At 42.7% G+C, this 22916-nt stretch overlaps 1 protein-coding gene across 4 annotated transcripts in view; it reads right to left on the bottom strand.

Moving 5' to 3' along the window:
- SLC4A10 (solute carrier family 4 member 10) overlaps positions 1-22916 on the bottom strand; it is a 302923-nt gene that overhangs the window by 18099 nt on the left and 261908 nt on the right. For all 4 annotated transcript variants that reach the window (XM_075933502.2, XM_014569435.4, XM_075933501.2 and 1 more), the window contains exons 16-22: positions 18549-18710; positions 15269-15382; positions 14264-14425; positions 10321-10572; positions 8980-9048; positions 2873-3046; positions 1740-1862 (exon numbers count right to left, since the gene is read on the bottom strand). In XM_075933502.2, the coding sequence (XP_075789617.1) occupies positions 1740-1862; positions 2873-3046; positions 8980-9048; positions 10321-10572; positions 14264-14425; positions 15269-15382; positions 18549-18710 (1056 nt within the window). The remainder of the gene's footprint in view (positions 1-1739; positions 1863-2872; positions 3047-8979; positions 9049-10320; positions 10573-14263; positions 14426-15268; positions 15383-18548; positions 18711-22916) is intronic.

Raw genomic sequence — 22916 nt, 5'->3', positions numbered from 1 at the left:
TAATGTACAAAAAGAAAATGGCAAAACAGTGGGAAAAGTTGCCCTAGAAATGTACAGCAATGTAAATTATAAAATTTTGATCCAGTCGAATAAGTTTTTAGATCTTGTCAACTTTATTTATACTCTTGTGGGTAGAATATTTCTATTTTTAAAATCTGTATGATAGCAACTCTCCAATTAATTCTTTAGACTACATGTCAGAAGTTTTATTACTAGTTAATTTTGTCATTTCCAAGCTTCACAGCTTCATAAGTTTTTGACAGTTAAACAGTTTTAATGATAGCTCCAAATATTTAGAAATGCCAAAACATGTAAAAATAACCTCTCGAAATAGACAGTGACTGAAATAAAGCAGCAGCAGCAGAAAAAAAAAAGATTTTCCCAGTTTTGTTTTCTGATGCCATGCGATCTGGAACATGAAAGAAAGCAACACATAAGCAAAATATGGGATGATATAGAAAGAGTTCCTTTCCAAGAACCCCCCAAAATGGAAAAAGGTACTTTGATTGCTTAATATTAGTTTGAATAAAAAAGACAATAGATCTGGGCTCAAATCTCTTGTCTACACTGGTATATCATTTACTGGGTCGAGTAGAATGAACAGTGTATTTTAAATTTCATTCTGATAGGTTTGGAAGTATATTGCACATAGTAGTTATTAATAATTAAGATATTTATCACTTATATTACATCTTTAGTTTTCAAATATTTTCATAAACATTCACTATGCACCAGGGAGAGAGGCAAGCAACTTTTATCTCCATTTTACAGGTGGCTAAACTGAGGTGAAGAGGCTAAGGCCCAGATTTTTTAAAATATTTAGGTGATGCTGTGGTCAGTTTTGCAATGCATGAATTAGGAGCCTATATACCACTGTAAAAGGATTTAGGCAGTTAGAGACAAAATCCAACTCAGAGCCAAAGGGGCTTAGGCTTCTGAGTTCCTAAATCACTTTTTAAATTAGATTTAGCCTCCTAAATCAGTTAGTGTTGCAATGCCTAAAGTAGGGGCCTATATATACCTTTGTAAAAGATTGGAATATTGAGGTTTCTGATTCTTAGGCTTGTGTTCAAATCACAGAGGGTGGCCAGGGGTCAGTTCTTTTATCGGCAGTCTAGTCAAAAAGAGACCCTGGCAGCTCTGGGCCATTAAGAGACTGGTTGGCATGGGGCTGGCAGGCTCCCTACTTGGCTCTGCATGGCTTACTGGAAACAGTGACATGTCACTTGGCACTTAGAGGAACAGCCACAGAGACTCCGTGTGCTTCCCTCATCCCAAATGCCAGCTCCACATCGGCAGAGGCAATGAGCAGAGCTGCCTACCCATGCTTCTGCCTAGGAGCTGAGGTCAAGGTGTAGCTTGAGGTAAGTGCCATCCACAGTCCACAATCCTCACACTTCCTGCATCCCAAGCCTCTGTGCCAGCTTGGAACCCACTCTTGTAACCCATCGCCTTTATTCCCAGCCCAACCCCAGAGCTTGCACCACCTCTCACACCCCTACCTCTGCCTCAGCTTGGAGCCCTCTCCCACATGCCAAACTCCTTAGCCCCACTCCCAATCCAGTGCCCCCTCCTGAACCCCAAACCCTTCATCCCTAGCCCTACCCCAGCACTAGATTTGGAACTTTAAAATATGACAGATGATTTGCAGATGATTCAGTTCTAAGATTTGGGGGAGATATTTCAAGGAAAAATTGATATAGAAGAATAAACAAGTGAACAATGACATCCCAACCTACCTCTTTTTCTGCATCTTCGAGTTTCTTTTTCTTGCTCTCAGGCATCAAATCATCCAACCAGCTTAGCTCTCGTTTGGTAAAAAATAAATCCATGAGTTTTCTGACAAACACCAAAGCTAAAACCTGGTCAAGACATTTATTTCAATGGTCAGTTTACTGTGGGAAAACAAGAATGCTAAATATGCTTTTAAAAAGACACTTTCAATTTAAATTGTGGTCAAGATGCATGCATGGCACAAGCCTACATTTTGATGTTATGCTGTCTGTTCTCCTTTGCTTTCATACACTGAGTCAGTGTATCATTAAAGAGGGAAGTTGAATTTTATTCTTTATTTTGGAAGGGCTAATGAACTTTCCATTCCTTGGGACGTTATTAATTAATTATTAATTATTATTATTTTAGAGTTCAGTATATTCTGAGCCAGTTAATCTTCAAAGATATAACTAAGAAGAACTGATTTCAGAATCATATGAATCAATTGAAATATTTATTCCAATTAGTCATAAAACCATTAACAACAAAGGTCATGTCTACATTTACTGGGGATCGATGCTGATGTGATTGATACAACAATGGTAAATTTAGCAGGTCTAATGAAGAGCCACTAAATCAAATGCTGAGTGTTCTCCAGTTGCCTTGGTACTCCACTGGGGTAAGAGGGGTAAGGTAAGTTAAAGGGAGACATTCCCCCATCGACACAGTGTGGTATAGACACTGTAGTAAGTCAACCTAAGATACGTTGACTCCAGCTAAGTTATTTGCATAGCTAGAGTAGCACAACTTTGGCCTTGTTTACATGACTGGGGTAAGTTGACCTAAGTTTCTCCATGCCCTGAACTCCCTTACTGAATGGATATTCTTAATATAAACGAAACAAATGGGGAAAAAATTAGAAGTATTAATTACCAAATCCTACTCACCTTTCTCAGGGTTATTCACATATATAAAGTGAATGAGATTTGATCCAAACTGCATGGTTTATATAGAATTTTACTTAGATCATGCAAAGTGAAGCTATCCTTACATAGATTTTGAATATACCTGTACACAATTCATATTTTTTAGTAATTCTTTTGTGTATATTAGAAGAAATGGCTTATCTTTTTCAGAAAATCAAAGAACATTTTCTTACCATCATAGGAAAGACAATGGCAGCTCTTGAAACCTTTATAATCCACAGGAGTACAAGACAGCTCAGCTGAATTATGGTGAAGAGATGGACTTTTCGAAGAGGAACATGCCTCAGATAAATAAAATCTGGTTGATGCTTTGCAGGCATCCAAAATAACTTTATTCTATCAAAAAGCTAGAAGAAATGTAAAGCACAGATTTTAGCTCCTCAATTCTACGAAATATATAAGCAACTGAAAACAGTCTTAAAATGGGAAGTGTGAGGCAACCTTAATAAAGGGTGACATAACCAATCCCACCAACAATAAACAAAATTCAAAATAAATGGGACACTGCCAACTTGTTTCCACATTCTGTGACAAATAACCTCTAAAATATCTAGAACTACAGTAAAGGTTAAAAAAATGTGCTTCTTTGTCTTTCAGTTTGTTTACCCTGTGCACTTCACCATTTTGTTGATGGTGAATGCCCCTCCCCCAAGCTCCACAAAAGGTGCATCCATCTCAGCACTTTTTACACACTAGTCCAGCTCTACCAGTACTAGTCAATTTGGGGGAGTTCATGTAGGTGTTTTTACTGTACCATTTAACTCTGCATCAGTACATGAAAAATAGTCCTAGTGCCAGATCCAGAGCTGAAGTTGAATGCTTGGCACTGCTTGGGAGAGTGGGATGTTAAGGAGCTGTTGGTACTCCCACTATACTTGGCCAGCTCTGTACTGGCATAGCCCCAATGTGTAGATTGTTGCCAATGATATTCCAGCTGCCAACTGCCTCCAGGACCATTCCAGCAATGGGGGAGGGGGAGAGGTCACAAGACAATTCCCTTTCCCCTAAAACATTCCCTCTGTGATGGGGGCCAGCAGAAGAGGGGCATAAGAAGTTGCTATAGTTGCTCTTTCTTATCTGAGATATCCCTTATGTGTGTGTGGTGGGGGGGGGGGGCAGGGAAGAGAATACTCAAGAGACTGCCTATACCACCTCTAGAGCTCCTAAACAAAGGATCGGTCCACTTGTATAGACGATATGCAAGTGGATGTTTATCATTAATAATAGCAGCAATCAGGATTCACTCTAAGGTGTGTGCATGCACAGGCGTGCACCAAAAATTTACCACCAACCCACCTCCTCAACAGAGCCACACAGTGGCTGCTCAGCTGCTCTGGGGTGGGGCTGAGTGGCAGGAGCAGCAGGGCAGCCACCACATGGCTCTAGTTCCAGCTTCAGCCCTTCCCCAGGGCTGGAACTGCTGGCCATGTCATGGGCAGCTACTCCTCCAGCAACCCCGGCAAGGGCCGGAGCCACATGGCAAGGGCTGGGTGCGTGGAGGGGGGGGGGGGCGGGGGCAGAGGCTATTCCTCCTGCAACCCCAGCTGGGGCCAGAGCCAGACCCACATGGTGGGGTGCCAGCAGCTATTTCACCCCACATGGTGGGGTGCCAGCAGCCCCAGTGGGGGCCCGAGTCAGAGCCACGTGGTGGGGGGCAGGTGGCTAGTTTTCTGGCAGCCACAGGCTGGGCCGGGGCTAGAGCTGGAACTACGTGACAGGCAGCTGCTTCTCTGGTGGCCCCAGCCGGGGCCAGAGCCACATGTGCAGCTGTGTGGCAGGCAGCAGTTGTTTCAGCGGCCCTGGCTGGGGTGGGAATTGATCATTGGAGGCTGGAGCATCTCTGCCTGTGGCATGCCAGGTCCCACAGAGCTGGAGCAGCCTGCACGTTGACCATAAGTAGTAAGCATCACCCAGAAAGGGTGATATTAACCATTCACATTCCTATTTTGAATAGGAGTTCAATATTTGGGCTTTATTCATAGAATCATAGAACTGGAAGGGACCTCGAAAGGTCATCGAGTCCAGCCCCCCGCCCTCAAGGCAGGACCAAGCTCCGTCTACACCATCCCTGACAGATGTCTATCAAACCTGTTCTTAAATATCTCCAGAGAGGGAGATTCCACCACCTCCCTTGGCAATTTATTCCAATATTTGACCACCCTGACAGTTAGGAATTTTTTCCTAATGTCCAATCTAAACCTCTCCTGCTGCACTTTAAGCACATTACTCCTTGTCCTGTCCCCAGAAGCCAAGAGGAACAAATTTTCTCCTTCCTCCTTGTGACACCCTTTTAGATACAGGCAGTCCCCGACTTACGCGGATCCGACTTATGTCGGATCCACACTTACGAACGGAGCTTTCTCACCCCGGAAGTCGGGGCGAGAAAGCCCCGTTCGTAAGCTGCTCCGGTGCCCCTGGTCTGCTGGAGACCATCTCCAGCAGACCAGGGGCACCGGGCGGGTTCCCGCGCTTCTGAGGCTTTGCTAGAGCAAAGCCTCGGAAGCGCGGGAACTGCTGCTGCTGCCACTTGGGTGCCGGTGCCTGTGGTCTGCTGGGGACCGTCCCCAGCAGACCACAGGCACCGGGACCCAAGCGGCAGCAGCGGGCGGGTTCCTGCGCTTCTGAGGCTTTGCCAGAGCAAAGCCTCAGAAGCGCGGGAACCCCCGCTGCTGCCGCATGAGACCCGGTGCCTGTGGTCTGCTGGGGACGGTCCCCAGCAGACCACAGGCACCCTGACTGAAGCCGCAGCCGCGGGGGGTCCCGCGCCTCAGAGGCTTTGCCAGAGCAAAGCCTCAGAGGCGCGGCACCCCGCTGCCGCTGCGGCTCTGCTCCCCGTGTCCCTGGTCTGCTGGGGGGGGGGGGCGCACCTAGTGTGCTCCCCCCCCCCCCAGCAGACCAGGCTTTTGTTTTGGACTCTGGGGCAGAGCAGCTGGGGCGCTGCCAATTGGTCCTTCAGCGCCCGTGGGCACTACTGGACCAACCCGGCAGCACCCCAGCTGCTCTGCCCCAGGTCCTGATTCAGCCGCTGCTGGGGCAGAGCAGATGGGGTGCTGCTGGGTTGGTCCAGTAGCACCCCAGCTGCTCTGCCCCAGGCGTCCCCAAGTCAGCTTCTGCTGAAACTGACCAGCGCTGACTACAGGAAGCCCCAGGCAGAGTTGCTCTGCCCCGGGCTTCCTGGAATCAGCTGCTGATCAGTTTCAGCAGCAGCTGACTTGGGGACGCCTGGGGTTCTTAAGTTGATTCTGTATGTAAGTCAGAACTGGCGGTCAGTTTCAGCAGTGTCTGAATCTGGACGCCAGTTCCGACTTACATACAGATTCAACTTAAGAACAAACATACAGTCCCTATCTTGTACGTAACCCGGGGACTGCCTGTATTTGAAAACCGCTATCATGTCCTCCCTTAATCTTCTTTTTTCCAAACTAAACAAGCCCAGTTCATGAAGCCTGGCTTCATAGGTCATGTTCTCTAAACCTTTAATCATTCTTGTCGCTCTTCTCTGTACCCTTTCCAATTTCTCCACATCTTTCTTGAAATGTGGCGCTCAGAACTGGACACAGTACTCCAGCTGAGGCCTAACTAGTGCAGAGTAGAGCGGCAGAATGACTTCACGAGTTTTGCTTACAACACACCTGTTGATACAACCTAGAATCATATTTGCTTTTTTTGCAACAGCATCACACTGTTGACTCATATTCAACTTGTGGTCCACTATGACCCCTAGATCCCTTTCCGCCATGCTCCTTCCTAGACAGTCGCTTCCCATCTTGTATGTATGGAACTGATTGTTCCTTCCTAAATGGAGCACTTTGCATTTCTCTTTATTAAACTTCATCCTGTTTACCTCTGACCATTTCTCTAACTTGCTAAGGTCATTTTGAATTATGTCCCTATCCTCCAAAGAAGTTGCAACCCCACCCAGTTTGGTATCATCTGCAAACTTAATAAGCGTACTCTCTATCCCAATATCTACATCATTGATGAAGATATTGAACAGTACGGGTCCCAAAACAGACCCTTGCGGAACTCCACTTGTTATCCCTTTCCAGCTGGATTTAGAACCGTTAACAACAACTCTCTGACTACGGTTATCCAGCCAATTATGCACCCACCTTATCGTGTCCCTATCTAAGTTATATTTGCCTAGTTTATCAATAAGAATATCATGCGAGACCGTATCAAATGCTTAACTAAAGTCTAGGTATATGACATCCACCGCTTCTCCCTTATCCACAAGGCTTGTTATCCTATCAAAGAAAGCTATCAGATTAGTTTGGCATGACTTGTTCTTCACAAACCCATGCTGGCTATTCCCTATCACTTTATTACCTTCCAAGTGTTTGCATATGATTTCCTTAATTACCTGCTCCATTATCTTCCCTGGGACAGACGTTAAACTGACCGGTCTGTAGTTTCCTGGGTTGTTCTTATTCCCCTTTTTATAGATGGGCACAATATTTGCCCTTTTCCAGTCTTCTGGTATCTCCCCTGTCTTCCATGATTTTTCAAAGATCATAGCTAAAGGCTCAGATACCTCCTCTATCAGCTCCTTAAGTATCCTGGGATGCATTTCATCAGGATCTGGTGACTTGCTGACATCTAACTTTCCTAAGTGATTTTTAACTTGTTCTTTGTGTATCCTATCTTCTAAACTTACCCTCTCTTTGCTTGTATTCACTACGTTAGGCACACCTCCAGACTTCTCGGTGAAGACCGAAACAAAGAAGTCATTGAGCATCTCCGCCATTTCCAAGTTTCCTGTTACTGCTTCTCCCTCCTCACTGAGCAGTGGGCCTACCCTGTCCTTGGTCTTCCTCTTCCTTTTAATGTATTTATAAAAGGTCTTCTTGTTTCCCTTTATGCCTGTAGCTAGTTTGATCTCATTTTGTGTCTTTGCCTTTCTAATCTTGCCCCTGCATTCCCGTGTTGCTTGCCTATATTCATCCTTTGTTATTTGTCCTAGTTTCCATTTTTTATATGACTTCTTTTTTATTTTGAGATCATGCAAGATCTCCTTGTTAAGCCAAGCTGGTCTTTTGCCATATTTTCTATCTTTCCTACACAGCGGAATTGTTTGCTTTTGGGCCCTTAACAATGTCCCTTTGAAATACTTCCAACTCTCCTCAGTTGTTTTTCCCTTCAGTCTTGCTTCCCATGGGACCTTACCTACAAAATCTGCCTTCCTGAAATCCATTACCTCAATTGTGCTGGTCTCCCTTCTACCTTTCCTTAAGATCATGAACTCTATTATTTCATGATCACTGTCCCCCATACTGTCTTCCACTTTCAAGTTCTCAACTAGTTCCTCCCTATTTGTTAAAATCAAATTCAGAACATCTTCTCCTCTGGTAGCTTTTTCAACCTTCTGAAACAGAAAGTTGTCTCCAATGCAGTCCAGAAACTTATTGGATAGCCTGTGCCCCGCTGTGTTAGTTTCCCAACATATGTCTGGATAGTTGAAGTCCCCCATTGATTTTGTGTGTGAGTGCGCTAGGTTGGTTTTTGTTTTTAAACTACCCAGCTGAGCTTTTGATCAGCGGCTGATTCCAGGAAGCCCGGGGTAGAGAAACTCTGCCTCGGGCTTCCTGTAGTCAGCCGCTGGTCAGTTTCAGCAGCGGCTGACTTGGGGACGCCTGGGGCGCTACTGGACCAACCTCGGCGCTACTGGACCAACCCAGCAGCACCCCAGCTGCTCTGCCTCAGGCATACTGATTCAGCCACTGCTGAAACTGACCAGCAGCGGCTGAATCAGGACTCCTGGGGCAGAGCAGCTGGGGTGCTGCCGGGCTGGTCCAGTAGCGCTGAAGAGCGGCGCTGCGGGACCAACCGGCTGCACCCCAGCTGCTCTACCACAGGCGTCTGCGAGAAAAGCCAGGTCTGCAGGGGGGGGACGCACTAGCTGCGCCCCCCCCCCCAGCAGACCATGGAGACGTGAGCGGCGGGACCGAGATGCGCCGCGGTGCCGCCGCCCGGGTCCTCCGCGGCTTTGCTCCGCGTCTCCCTAGTCTGCTGGGGGGAGGCGGGGGGCCAGCAGACCAGGAAGACACGGAGTAAGGCTGCGGAGGACCTGGGAGGCGGGAGCGCCCAGATGCGCCGCGGTCCCGCCCGGTCCTCCGCGGCTTTGCTCCGCGTCTCCCTTTAAGTTTCCCTTTAAGTTTCCATATGTAAGAAGAATAATAGAGAGTAAGAATGGAGAGTAAGAGAAAAATAACTAGCCATCTTAAAGGTAAACACAATCACTAATAGAAAAACCTATGTGTGCTTTTTTACTCCATTTTACCTGAATTCCCTTTAGAGATGAAGCACCCATGTAAAGAAATACTCCATAGAGTACTGGCATAGGAATAAACTGCACAGAGGAAAAAGGGAGAAAGAGAAGAACATTATGAATATCAGTTCACGTATTAAGATATTGTAAATAGTTTTAATTCAAAAAGCCATATTCCCAAATTAATCAAACTGCAATAATTTCAGCCTTAAAATTAGGAAAGTTACTCTGGGTTTTCAACTGTTTAAAGCAAGAGCAGAATCTAACAGTTTGACCTAACAGTTTTGATCTAACAGTTACCACAATGTACTTTACTCGCTGTTCTCAAAAACTAATACAAATGCCCAGAAAATACAAATGGAAGAGTACATATATAATATAATCAGATAGCTTTCATGTAAAATGTTGTTCAGAATGTCACCTGAAGATAGCAACCAACAATTTCAGAAAAAGCATCTAAGATTACCCTTTTTTCATAGTGTAAATAAAACAAAACAAATAATACCACTAAGGAGAATTTTCTGTTTGTGTGCAAAGTGTTGGTATGTATAGTGTATGACTATTTTGCAACAATTTTGTGAGTCTGAATATCAAGCTAAAATGTGCAGACACTTTCTGGTACAAAGTATGTGGGCAGGGAAATCTTTCCATATTTAAATATTTTAAATGTAATGCACAGAACACACTTTTTGTGAAACAGGCATAACATTATATTGAAAACAGAATTATCCAAAAATATAAGCATTAAACAACGATAAGCATACATAAGGCCAAAGCCCGATCTCCATGAAGCCTATGACAAAATTCCCATCAATTTCATTAGGATGAGGATTTTGCCTGATATTATTAAGAATCGTGTACACATATGGTGAGAATAGACCCCTAGTTATTTGCTTTGACCTAGAATCTGCAGAGAATGTGAGAAAATTTAGCTGGTTATTTCAAAGACATCAGATGCAGAGTGCTCATTGGAAACCCTCCCTTTTTAACCCACACATCAATCACAAATGTTCTTAAGTTATCCAAATACTGAACAAATTCCGTTACTAGTGTAATTTTGCCAGACTTTGATTTTCAGATGAAAATTTGCCATTAATCTAAGGCTAAACTAATGATGAACAGAATTTCCACTGACTTCAGTGCAGCCAGGATTTCACCCTGAACCTTTTTGGTTAAAATATTAACTGTCCCTACATATTTTATTATATGAGTGTTAGAATACATTGACTGTTGTCATACAGAAACCTAATATTGCAACATAGGATACTGGTTGGCTGTGTAATAGATAAAAAACATTAGAATTGAGATTCTATGCACAGCACTATTCACTTTTTATCTTTCAGAATCTATTACCTTAAGAACACTTGTCAAAAAGACAGATGAGCCCATTAGGACAAAGATCATGAGCCCTGTAACTCTTTGTTCCCGTATTCCAAGAAATTTGGGCTGCTCTCCTGGAGCAGAGCACTCCGATTCCAGTTTCAAGCTGTTCACATGGGAAATAGAAAGTACAGTGGCAGCAACAAACCATGGCAATCCCATAATGGAGCACACTCCAAGCATGAGAGCCACCATGAGCAAGTCGAGATGGTATCCACACCCTTTCTGTTAAAAGAAACAGAAACAATAGCAACATGTAAAATGATATCTGAATTAAAAATGACATCTGAAATCTCTAGCAGCAGGCAGACCTAGTTAACTACTAGAAACAATTTTAAAATCTCTAATGCCTAACAGAAAATAGTAGTCTTCCATGTTTTATCCAACTGAACTGGTTATATATGGTGACAGTTTGGTAGTTTATGTGAAATGAGTTGGCCATCTTAGTCTAGTTCCTGGCAGGCAAGGATCCATATTACAAATCTCCTACTAAAACAAGTATAATTTGGTATCTTTGCAGGTGGTCTCACAAGGGATAGCAAGAAAGCCATGCCTTCAGGTGGTCCTTCCATAGCCAGTTTCATAAATACGTTGGTGAGCAAATATGGGGAAGATGTGTGTCTGCTGCCTTGCTGCTGATAACAGTGGATGTCAATCACCAGGGCTGCCAATATGGTATCTTTTTCATGCACTGAATTTACTTCAAACAACTTAATAAAGGCGACCAAACTGACACGTTCTTATAGAAATTAGAAACACACAACTTGATTCTTCCTTCCACAACATATCATAGATGTTGTTAAATTAGCAGCTACAAAACCAATTTAAATAATCAGTGTCTATAAAGGAACATGCATCCTTTTGTATGTTTTAAAAGCCTTTATATTAACAGCATGTCAAGTAAGTAAGTTCCGCATAGTATCATCATCATGCTGAACTAAGATTTGCTTGTGATTTTTTTTCTGGAGATTTCAATCTGTGTTTCTACTTTTGTCCACTATAAAATAGCTTTCTATTAACTAAGAAGATTGGTTAAAATCAATCAGATACTATGCTTTTTCAAATTTCCTGTTGCATTTTAAGAAATACCATCTTATTGGTAGGAACAGTCATTATGAAAGAAATGCCATTTTGGAAAGTCGACCGTGTTAGATAATCTGTAATTTAGCAAAATTGAGTTATAACATTTCAGTGCTACTGAGCAGATGTATGCAAAACATTTGATTCATTAAAAATCAACCTTGGTTTGTGTTCAACTGATATGTGAGAATGAACATTGCTTTGCATACAGCTTTTCCATATAAATGAACGTTTTTGTCAAAGCTGGACTTTCTTCTTCCCTCTTTCTGGAAACCCAAGAGCACTGTGGACATCACTCTCAACTCACACACTAGATATAATTGACATAGTGCTAATTTTAGTGTGTTGTAGTTGTGGTGGTGTAGACACCAAGCTAGCCAGCCAAGTACAGTCATATTTGAAATCCTAGATATATATTCAGGCAGTTAACCCATGACGCTTTGCCTACACTACTATTCTTATAGCACTATCTCAATCAAAGGAAAACATCTACCTTGATGAAAATTTCACTTCTAGCTACTATATAAACATACTCTCTAAGGCTGTGGTTCACCAGCACACTTAGGGTACATCTAGACTACATGCCTCTGGCGACAGAGGCATGTAGATTAGGCTACCCAGAATAGGAAAATGAAGTGGCGATTTAAATAATTGCCACTTCATTTAAATTTAAATGGCTGCCACGCTGAGCCAATCAGCTGTTTGACGGCTCAGCGCGGTAGTCTGGACGCTCCGCGGTTGACGTCTAAGGCATTTGTCGACCGCCTAGGTATGCCTCCTGGGATGAAGTTTACCTGGGAGGTCGACAAATGCCTTTGATGTCAACTGCGGAGCCTCCAGACTACCGCACTGAGCCGTCAAACAGCTGATCGGCTCAGCGCGGCAGCCATTTAAATTTAAATGAAGCGGCAATTATTTAAATCGCTGCTTCATTTTCCTATGCCAGGTAGCCTAATCTACATGCCTCTGTTGCCAGAAGCATGTAGTCTAGACGTACCCTACGGGTATGCCTACACTACGGGATAAAGTCAAATTAAGATACACAACTTCAGCTACGTTAATTGAGTAGTTGAAGTTGAAGTACCTTAACTCAACTTTTGGCACTATCCGCACTGCAGGAAGTCAAAGGGAGGATATTCTCCCTTCAACTTCATTTACTCCTTGTGGAAGCAGGACTACTGGCTCCTCTCAGTTCGAATGAGTGTGTCTTCATTAGATCCGCTAATTCGAACCCTGGAAGATTGACAGCGGCAACTTTGATCATCTCTGTAGTGTAGACGTACCCTTAAAGTTCAAACTGTTACTGAGAAAAGTCACATGCTGTTCCAGTATGGCCACAAGATGAGCTTCCTGAGCTGATAGAGCAGTACAGCTCATGGAAATAACACAAATGTACTGAACCAGAATCTTACCCATAAATTTATGCAGATGGCTTATGACATAAAAAAGTAACACAAACCATGTCAAACAAACTTGGAAGAGTTTGCTTCAGAGACTATCAAAGGAAATTCTAAGGCACACTATTCAGAATTTGCTACAGAAAATATAAAAAAGAGACACCTTCTTAGGAAGTAAATCAAAGAAAAAATCCAACTCAAACCCCTTTCACTATCTCACTAGTCTTACACCTAAGACATTTCTAACTAAACACGGAGATGTGTTAACATAGATTAGTTATATGCACACAAGCACTCAGAGAAGGAGTTTAAATCTAAATCCTAACAGAGACACCTTTTTTACCTTCTGACACATTTCGGAGAAATGTATGCACTAATGCATACAGAATCAGAGAGTTTTTCCCTAGTTACAAGGAAACTGACATATGGGAGGACAAGAAAGCATAGCAACAGGTGATGCTACGCCAGACCCCAGGAAAACTAATATGCAGCAAGACAAGAGGGCAGCCAGGAGAACCATCTGACTCCCAGATGCCAGTGCTGAAAAAAACACATTCCAAAGCTTGGCAGCAATTTCCTGCATCTGTCAAGTTAATCACATGCAATGCTATGGATTGACATGAAGAGTCAGGCTGACAAAAAGGGCAAAAAAAGAACATATCAAATGTCACACTCATCGAAGAAAAGGCAGTGCAAAGTAAAGGACGCCAATACATTTGCTGAAATGATCTGGGATTGGATTGCTGTTTATTAAATGTATGTCAAAAAGAGGCCTAAAATTGCTGCATATATAAGTACAGAAACCTGCTATTGGATTTTGCCCAGCATCTTTTCAGAGAGGTGATGCCCCTTTCTTCCCCTCTCCATCTGTAGACATCCAGCAAGAAGTTGTTCTATGTTGTTTTAAGATTCCATTTTGCCTCTAAAGTTCAGTTTTTACACTTCTTCCTCCTCCAAGAAGGGAAGGGAAGGAGCACTTATGGAAAAATTCAAAAGATACAGAGAGGCAAAGAAAGGAACAAAGTGATAAGAAAATACTGTGTCCCCCTTAATAGAGTCTCAAAATTAAGCCCACCAACAGATTTAAAGAGATATTAAACATTACAGTTTAGATTAAGAAAAAGCAAGTATTCAACAAGTATTTAATTTACAGCATGTGTTTAAGTTCTCTTTGAAATCCATGGGTCTTATGCTAAAGTTAAATGACATCTGCTTAAGTGAGTCTATTCACTTTATAAGCCTTATGTAAAAAGAGAATCTCTGATGAATATATACAAATCACATACACAAAATTAATATACTTGCTCAATTTCTTTAGTTTATTGAAAAAGTCTGCTAAATAATGCAAGTATGTTAATTGTCATTGAGAGGTATTGAAAGTACATTACATAAAGCAAAGCAGGAAGCTAAAGCAGACATATAGCTTTTTGACTGAATACCTTTAGTTTGTGTTCTTTTCTGTTGATAATAACAGCTGTAATCTGCTGGTCCATAAAGATAAGGATAGTACAAAGGAGAGCTGGAATTACAGCAGCTAAAACTGTCCACCAAGGATTAGGCCCCAGAGGAGAGACAAACCAGCCCCGATCATCTCTGGTGGGCTATAAAAATATAAGTTCATGTATGACCAGTTCAGAATTATAATGATTATTAAATGCTTCGTCTTTGCAGCCACACACACACAAGCATGACTTAAGAAATGACATGTTTCATTTAGAGATGCTTCTTTGAAGAATTGCTATCTCTTTGTATAACACAGAAAATACTAAACACCATACTAGTAAAACAAAGAGAAGTTAAATATAAACATAGCATTTCTTTAAGTTTTTTACAGTTAATATATAACTGGGATATTACAAACTTTATTGCATTCAGTACAAAGATAATGATTCAAGGTCTCAGCAGGATGCCTCAAAATATAATAATCTTGGAACATGTGACTGCAAACTTCACAGTCTGCTGTCTGGTCCCCCAATATAAGGAGCACAGGGGAGCCAAACATGGGCAGGGGTGAGAAGAAAAATGGGGTAGATTTTTCTTAAATTGGCTAAGACTTTTTTGTTAGCCCAAACAAAAAAGCACAGGGAAATAATCAAAGTACAGCACTTTAGCAAAATAATTCTCTTTCACTCTTAAGGATCAAATAGCCCAATTTCACTTTTGTCAAACAGGACATGCCCCAGATAAAAGGGAATTTCAGATCAATTAATTTTGGATAATAAAGGTTGCACAGTACAATGTTTTTCATTATCTATATCTATATTATTGTAGAGCCAAGGGCCACAAGTTGGATCTAGACCCTGCTGTTCTAAGCACTATAGACACACATGCCGACAGTTCAGAGAATAATTAGTACTAACTTGTTATCAAAGATTTACTCAATCTATTATTTGGTACACTATTTTAGTGACACAATACAATCGTGCAGCTTATTAGTGAATTACCTTGAATGCATTTGGAACCTGAAGCTTTGGAGATGGAATCCCAAGGGCATAGTCAGTTAAAACCATGGACATAATAGTGAGAAAGACTGCGAAGTCACTGACTATAGATCGCACCTAGAAAGATTAAGCAAAATGTCATTTCCAGCAAGGAAATACGAAAAATTTCCAGTTGGGATCTCAGAAAACAAATACAAGAGCTGCAACTTAATTCCTTTTATGGCTTAAGATAATGGCTCTCAACCTTCCTGAACTACTGTGCCCCTTCCAGGAGTCTGATTTGTCTGGCATACCCCCTCATACAAAACCCACTTGCTTACAAAAGCAGACATAAAAATACAGAAGAGTCACTGCACACTCCTACCAAAAAATTGTTAATTTTCTCATTTTTTACCATATAATTATAAAATAGATCAGGGGTTCCCAAACTTTTTGACACGGGGACTAGTAAATCCATTCACGAACTTTTGGAGGACCGGTAATGTTCATTTTCATATTTGCATATTCATTAATCAAATGAGGAATATTCAAATAAGTTGTTTCTGGTCCTCCCAAAACCCCTAGTGCCAGCTTTAGCAAAGCTTTTGATATGGTCGCCCACAATATTCTTGCAAGCAAGTTAACGAATATGGATTGGATAAATGGACTATAAGACAGACAGAAAGCTGGTTAAACCAGGGTTTCCCAAACTTTTTACTTTAGTTGGAATCCTTTTTTTTCCAATACTGCTTTTTGCAGCCCAAAAATATAAACACATAAAAAACAAACAGAGAAAATACCAGACATATAACATGTCTGGTATTTTCTCAGTAGGTAAGTTGTATTATTGTTAGATGTATCCGTTTGTAGTTTCGAACTGCCTGGCTGGTAAATGTGCTTGGGCTGCATGAGTGTGTCTACCAGCCAGACAGTTCACAACTACCTGAGGGGGCGTGTGGGGGGGAACAATAGAATCCCCAGGCTGGACTAACAGGGAACAGGGGCAGTGTCCCAAGATCTACATATGGCCGGGTCAGTCCCACTCCCCGCAGGCCGATTCATTCCTCGCCCCTGCTCCCCCCGCTGTGCCACTGGCCAGCCCCACTTCCCCCAACCCCCTCCCGGGCAGCCAGGTCCCCTCCACTTCTCCTCCACAATCTCCCTTGGTGAGCCCCGCTGCCTGCATCCAGCCCTCCTTCCAGAGGCTGCTTCTTCTCCCCGCCCCCATCTTCCCCCGCCAGCTCCCTGCCCCCAACCTCACACCTCCCGGCAGCCCTGCTTCCACCAGCCCCCCAATCTCCCCAGCCTGCCCCGATTCTCTTGTCCAGTGCTGCTTCCGGTGGCCAGCTCTCCCCTCCTCCTCACCCCAGAATCCCCTGGCACCTGCACCTTCCCTTAGCCCTGCACCCTCCTGGTGCCTCCCCTTTCCCTTACTGCCCCTTCCCCCTTTGTCCTCTCTTTCCCTGATATCCACCCCCTCAGCACTCTCTGCCCCATCCCCTCGGTGCCCTCACACATGACTTGCTCCATCCTCACCTCTCTCATGCCCACCCCTTCTTTCAAGCCTTCTCCCAGCACCTCCTCCTCCAGCCCCCAATGCCCTTCCCCTCTCCTCTCTTCTCCCAGCATCACCCTGTCCCCTCTCCCACTGACCCCTCCCCTCCTGCCCTTTCCCTCATTGTCTGCACTTGGCTCCCTGCCATTTGTCTCTCTCTCCTGCACTCTGACCCTTGGTGCCTTCCCCTCCCAAGCCCCTTCTCCTTCCACTCCTCCCCCTCCGTGCAAGCCCGCCGCTGCTTCTTCTTCTTCCTCCTCCTCCACCCAAACCCGTTCCCTACCTTCTGCCTTCCACATTGCAGGGCCGGAGACCGCCGGAGCCACCATGGACCCGCCACATGCCTCCAAAGACTTTTAAAATCCCAGACCGTGACATCACATCACGCCCGGGTGTCCTCCCCGCCCACGTGCAAGGCTGCACATGGGCAGCAGCAGGCGGTGAGGAGGAGCCGCGCATGGCGGGGACGCTCTGGAGGCGGGGTGGGAGGACGTGCGGGGGGGCCGGCGTGCGGGCCCGGGTTCGGGCCCGCGCCAGGCAGAACCGGGGGAGAGACCCAGCTGGCACTTCCAGGTTCAGGGGCTTGGGGCCCGAATCGGCCTAAGGCCGGCACTGCCAGCAGTCACCAGGCACGCTGAGGCCCGGTATTTTTTTCCCATGGCCCATAGTTTGGGAAACGCTGAAATAGATCAATGAAAATATAAATATTACACTTCCATTTCAGTGTATAATATATAGAGCAGTGTAAGTAAGTCATTGCAACATTTTCATTTGTATTGACTTCACTAGTGATTTTTATGTTAGCCTGTTACAAAACTAGACAAATATCTAGATGACGTAATATATCCCCAAGGTCCACATACCCACTTGAGAACTACTAGCTTAAGGGAACACAGTCCTTAGGGAGAAACTGTGATAACTCCTATGCAGTTGCAATTTCACGATAAGAAGAAAGGCCACCAAGAGCATCCACAATGTGGTTGGGCACACTGGCAGTCCTTACACTCCCATGAGTATGCATGAGGCCAATGCCACTGATGGAGTAGGGGATGTTAATAGCCCCATCCTTCCTCTTCAAAACCAGATAAGTGGTTTAAAGAGGAGCACACACTGTGCTCTTGCAAGGAGTATTGCAGCAGCCTCAGGAAACAATGCGAGTCTTCCTAGGAGATAAATAACTAGAGCGCTGCACAGCTATAAAATTTGTATCCACATCCACATCTGCAAAAAAGATCCGTGAATATCTGCATCCACATCTGCGGATGCAGATACCTGCAGATATAAAGTGGATATCCACAAATGTACAGAGTGCTAGATACAAAATTTGCAACTGCATCCACATCTTTATCCAGATATAAAGCAGATATCTGCAGATTTGCAGGGCTCTAGAGATAACTAGGTTTGGTACAGCATATAACATGCACACGGCGGGAAACATATAAGGAATGGGAACAGGACTGCAGAGCATTATGTTAAAGGAAGAATAATATGCAGTGAGTACAGCACTGTCTTTAGAACATGAAGCTATTTTTTGTCATAGTTCCTTTTTCTGAAGAGAGCTGAGTTTTGAACCTTTGGTACCAACCCCTCTACTGAATCCAACAAAATGCAGAAAAGTAAACAATTTCCCTACAAACACAAGCAACCACAGCACTACACTCAGCAAGAAATAATAGAGAGAAGCAAGAAACTGTGGAGATTTATAAAATTTACACAAACTTTTGTGTTAAAAAGATACATTCCTGATACCTTTGTTGGAAAATATCGGCTAGTCTTGAACTGCTTCAGTGTGGATGACAGTGTTACTGTAGAAAAGAACAGGATGACTGACCAGAAGAGAACATCTGGAACGTAAGGGCCATGATGTCCACAGGCTTGGCCAACATACTCTCCATGAAACATCCTACATTCCTAACAGAAAGAACAAAGCAGGATTGTTTTGAAAAATGCCCTGGTGTTTGCTGGTATATATATTTTTCCTATAATTAGTTACTCTGTTAAATAAATGACAAATTAGATCATATAATTTATTGTTAGTAATATACTAATTTTAAGAAATTTAAACTTCCTTAATTTAAAAACCAAAGTGTATATATCTGGATTGTATGGATAAATTCCACTTTTCGGCTGGAAAGTTACAAAGAAAAATGGAAAGCTAGAAAATGATAATTGTCCATCTCAGAATAAAGAACATCTCAGAGCACTAAAGAAACTTAGCAATATTATGTTAATTTTTCTTAGCAAGAATTAATGACATAAACACTGTTATTTAAATTGAGAATGGGCAAATTTGTTTGCATAAATAAATCCTCACCCATGTTTTGAAACAAATCTGTATTTGGCTTTAAACAGTTTGGTAGTACTTTTTTAATATTTAATTTTCATACGGCTGCTGAGAAAGGAAATAAAATACTAAAATAAAGGCTACCCTTGTTGCATTTTCAAGTGTTAGTTGTTTGATTTAACTCTATAATTTGAAGCAATACTATTCACAGCTACATATTATCCCAGAATTGAACTAGCACGTGTATTTGCCAGAAGGGGGCAGCGTACTCTACAAGATTGTCATTGCTTTAGAAAAAGCTGAGATTGTTTCTAAAAAAGATCTGATAAAATTCAGGGAACACAACAAAACAAACATTTATATCTATTTCAGGTGACAGCTTCACTTTGAAGTCTGATGTGTCACAATTTGACAAATTTTATCCAATTTATTTTAAAAGATAACCTAAGTCATCACGTGAAATACAGATCTGTTGCAACTTAAATCTCAGATGTGAACCTCATATTTCAGATACCCCTGCAGTAGAAATCTTAACAAATGATTAATGGGCAGCCCTAAAGACAGATGTGTTCAGCTTCCTAAATAAAGAGTACAGAATTGTGGAAAATCTATGAAGATGTAAACTGTAGAACATGGAATCCCACAGTTCACTCACTAAGGCTGTGTCCAGACTCAGGGGTTTTTTCGAAAAAAGTAGCCTTTTTTCGAAAAAACTTCCCCTGCGTCCAGACTCAAGCCGCGTTCTTTCGAAATTAATTCGAAAGAACGCGGCTTTTCTTTCGATGGCGGTAAACCTCAATTTACGAGGAAGAACGCCTTCTTTCGAAAGTTCCTCTTTCGAAAGAAGGCATTCTTCAATGTAAATAGGGCTTCTTCAAAAGAGAGCATCCAGACTCACTGGATGCTTTCTTTCGAAAAAGCAAGCCGCTTTTTCGAAATTTCTCCGTGTAGTCTAGACGCTCTCTTTCGAAAGAGGCTTGCAGTCTAGACATAGCCACAGTAAAGGAACAGCAGAAAAAGAACAACCAGAATTGAGAGTCTACTCCCCAATACCCTCCCTACAAGAGAAGACTTATTTGGTGAATAAGTAACTAACTATATTCTCAAAATAACAAACTGGGGCACTTTTTGTGGAAACATTGATTAGAGTCATAGAATACTCAGGTGCTCTACACTGTGACAGTCTTCATTGACGTTCTCTATTTAGGTCAGAAAAGCTCCCTTGGAGCAGATCAAAGACAGGCAAAGTTCTGCTTCATCTCCTATGGACCATCTGTTCCACACTTTCCTCATCTTCATGTTCTGGTCTTCACAGAGACAAAGAGAAGTGAGGCTATAACAAACACCAAGTACCTATTCCTTCCCATTATATGCTGCAAGAGCAGAGTTTTTTCAGCAGTTACACTGACTCAGAAGCTGCACACTGAGGCTACACTGACTTAGACACATTGCAGTACCATGGCTAGACAATTTATGACAAACTTTGGTTTTGAAGAATGACTGCCATGAAACCACCCTAGTATAGGACAAGGGTGTGCAAAACATATGTGTTGATATAGCCATACATCTGGGACAAATAGTAGGTACTGAAAATCAGAAAACTTTGATTGATGAAATAAAAACAAAAAACACAGGATATTTTAGGCAGCCCAAGGTTCCCAGGATTTTGGGACACCATATGAAAAATTACAACTGCCTCTTTTAAACTAAAGCATAGTCTCTTTATGATGCTCTATGCACAGAATGAGTTTTATCCTGTCAAAATAGATATCAATGACTGTACTAATGCCTGTATCAAGACACTAAGGGCTCGTCTACACTGGCCCCTACTTCAAAGTAGGAATAAGAGATCCTCTGGAAAAGGGCTTTTTTCCGGAGGATCGGGGCCAGTGTAGACGCTCTTTTCCGGCTTTTCTAAAAGCCGGAAAAAAGCGGTGGACATTTTTATTTAAATGCCGCGGGGGATATTTAAATTCCCTGCGGATTTCCCTATTGCGACCTGTGAAATTAGCATGCCCCTTTCGGAAAAGGGGCCAGTGTAGACGTAGCCTATGGGTGTATCTAGACTACAGAGTTTTGTCGACAAAAGTGGACTTTTGTCGACAAAACTATACCTGCGTCTACACTACCGCTGAGTTCTGTCGACATGACGTCGACAGAACTCAGCAGTTTTGTCGACGCTGATAAACCTCATTTTACGAGGCAAAACGCCTTCTGTCGACAGAGTTTCTGTCAACAGAAGGTGTTATTGCATGTAAACTATCCTTTGCGTCTACACTATCATGTCGACAGAACTGAATGTAGTGTAGACGCTCTTTGTCGACAGAGGTTTTGTCGACAGTATCTGTCGACAAAACTTCTGTTGACAAAAGCCTGTAGTCTAGACGTACCCTCAGAGGATGTCTACGCTACGGAGAAGATCAGCCCTCTCCAAACTGAACACTAAAGGCAGCTCCTGCTGGTGTCCTGTACTACTCATTCTGCAAGGAGTAAGGAATGCTAACAGGAGCACGTGCTCCTGTCAGCCTCTTGCAGTGTAGATGCTGTGGCAGGGTTCAGCTTAAGATAAGCTGAATCCAGCTACACAAAAAAGTCAACCTGCCTGATCTACTGTAGACTTAGGCCAAGAGTGGCCAGTGCAAACTAGAGATTTGCAGAGATTTGCAGACATCTGAATAAGCCCAGACTCAGCCAAGTGTTTGTGCAGTTAATAAAAAAAAAGTATTTTATTTGCTTTTCGGACAAACTTGGCTCACATATCCTTGCTAAGCATTGCACCTATGAGGCCTACCTCTATGAACAGTAACAAAGGTTAAAACATGGAAAATACAGGGCTGTCTGTGTGCAACCAGAACAAAGCACTGTAGGCCCTCACTGGCGTATTTTGATATAAGGGAGGAGCTGTGAATAACAGCAAGACATTTCAAAACATGAGTAAATACATAAATGTCAGGAAGTCCGAAAACTTAACAAGCATGAGGGATATTGGAAAATCTGTTAAATCATACTGCTCCCAATTGAAACTAGATTATTGGCTTTTAGTCTTTGAGAGGAAACGTAGTTATACATCCTTGAATCCTTCCTTGTGTGCAATTTTTCAGGGGATATCACACATTAAGATTGGTAACATTTATTGTTAAAACAGAATTAGTTGTTTTATATCTAAGCTACAAATATACTCTGAGAAACACTGTGATAGCAGACACCTTCTCTTGTTATTCTGAGAGCTTAACTATCAGGTGTTTGCTTAAATCCATAGAATGTTCCCTCTAGTACTCTGGGATCCCTTAGAATAGTAACATTTTCCGTACGGTGACACCATGGTACAGACACAAAAAAGGACAACCCCCTACACGCACTCTCATCAAGCCACAAAGAAAGAGAAGATGGTTATGACCCTTTTTAGATCTTTGTGTCTAAAGGCAACTCCCCAGTTGAAAATCTATGCTGCAGAAAGACTTCAGTAACAACTGAATTTACATTTATAGACTTTGACTAAATCAAGGCAATTCTGAGTTTTGCTTTTGAAAGATTTCCCTCGGCCTAGTTATCTGAAAAGAAATTCATGAAGATGAAAGAGTACATTTGGTGCCTATGATGATGACCTTGCCTACTGAAGAAATCAAAAAAGCCTCATCTTATGAGTCTCAGCCTGCCTCAGATTTCTCTCTTTCTAGGTACAAAGAAGAAAATATTGCATGGCAGAAAAAAACCTATGTTCAAATATGCCATTTACAAGCAAGCTTCAAAAACAGCTGAGGGAAAGAAAAATAAAAAAGTGTAAGATTCCTTGTCTCCAGCCCTCTCCAGAAAAATATACAGGTCAGGAACAA

Source organism: Pelodiscus sinensis, chromosome 7, assembly GCF_052426305.1.
Source record: "Pelodiscus sinensis isolate ZL-2025 chromosome 7, ASM5242630v1, whole genome shotgun sequence".
NCBI classification, from domain to species: Eukaryota; Metazoa; Chordata; order Testudines; family Trionychidae; genus Pelodiscus; species Pelodiscus sinensis.
This window is presented reverse-complemented; position numbering and strand designations above follow the sequence as displayed.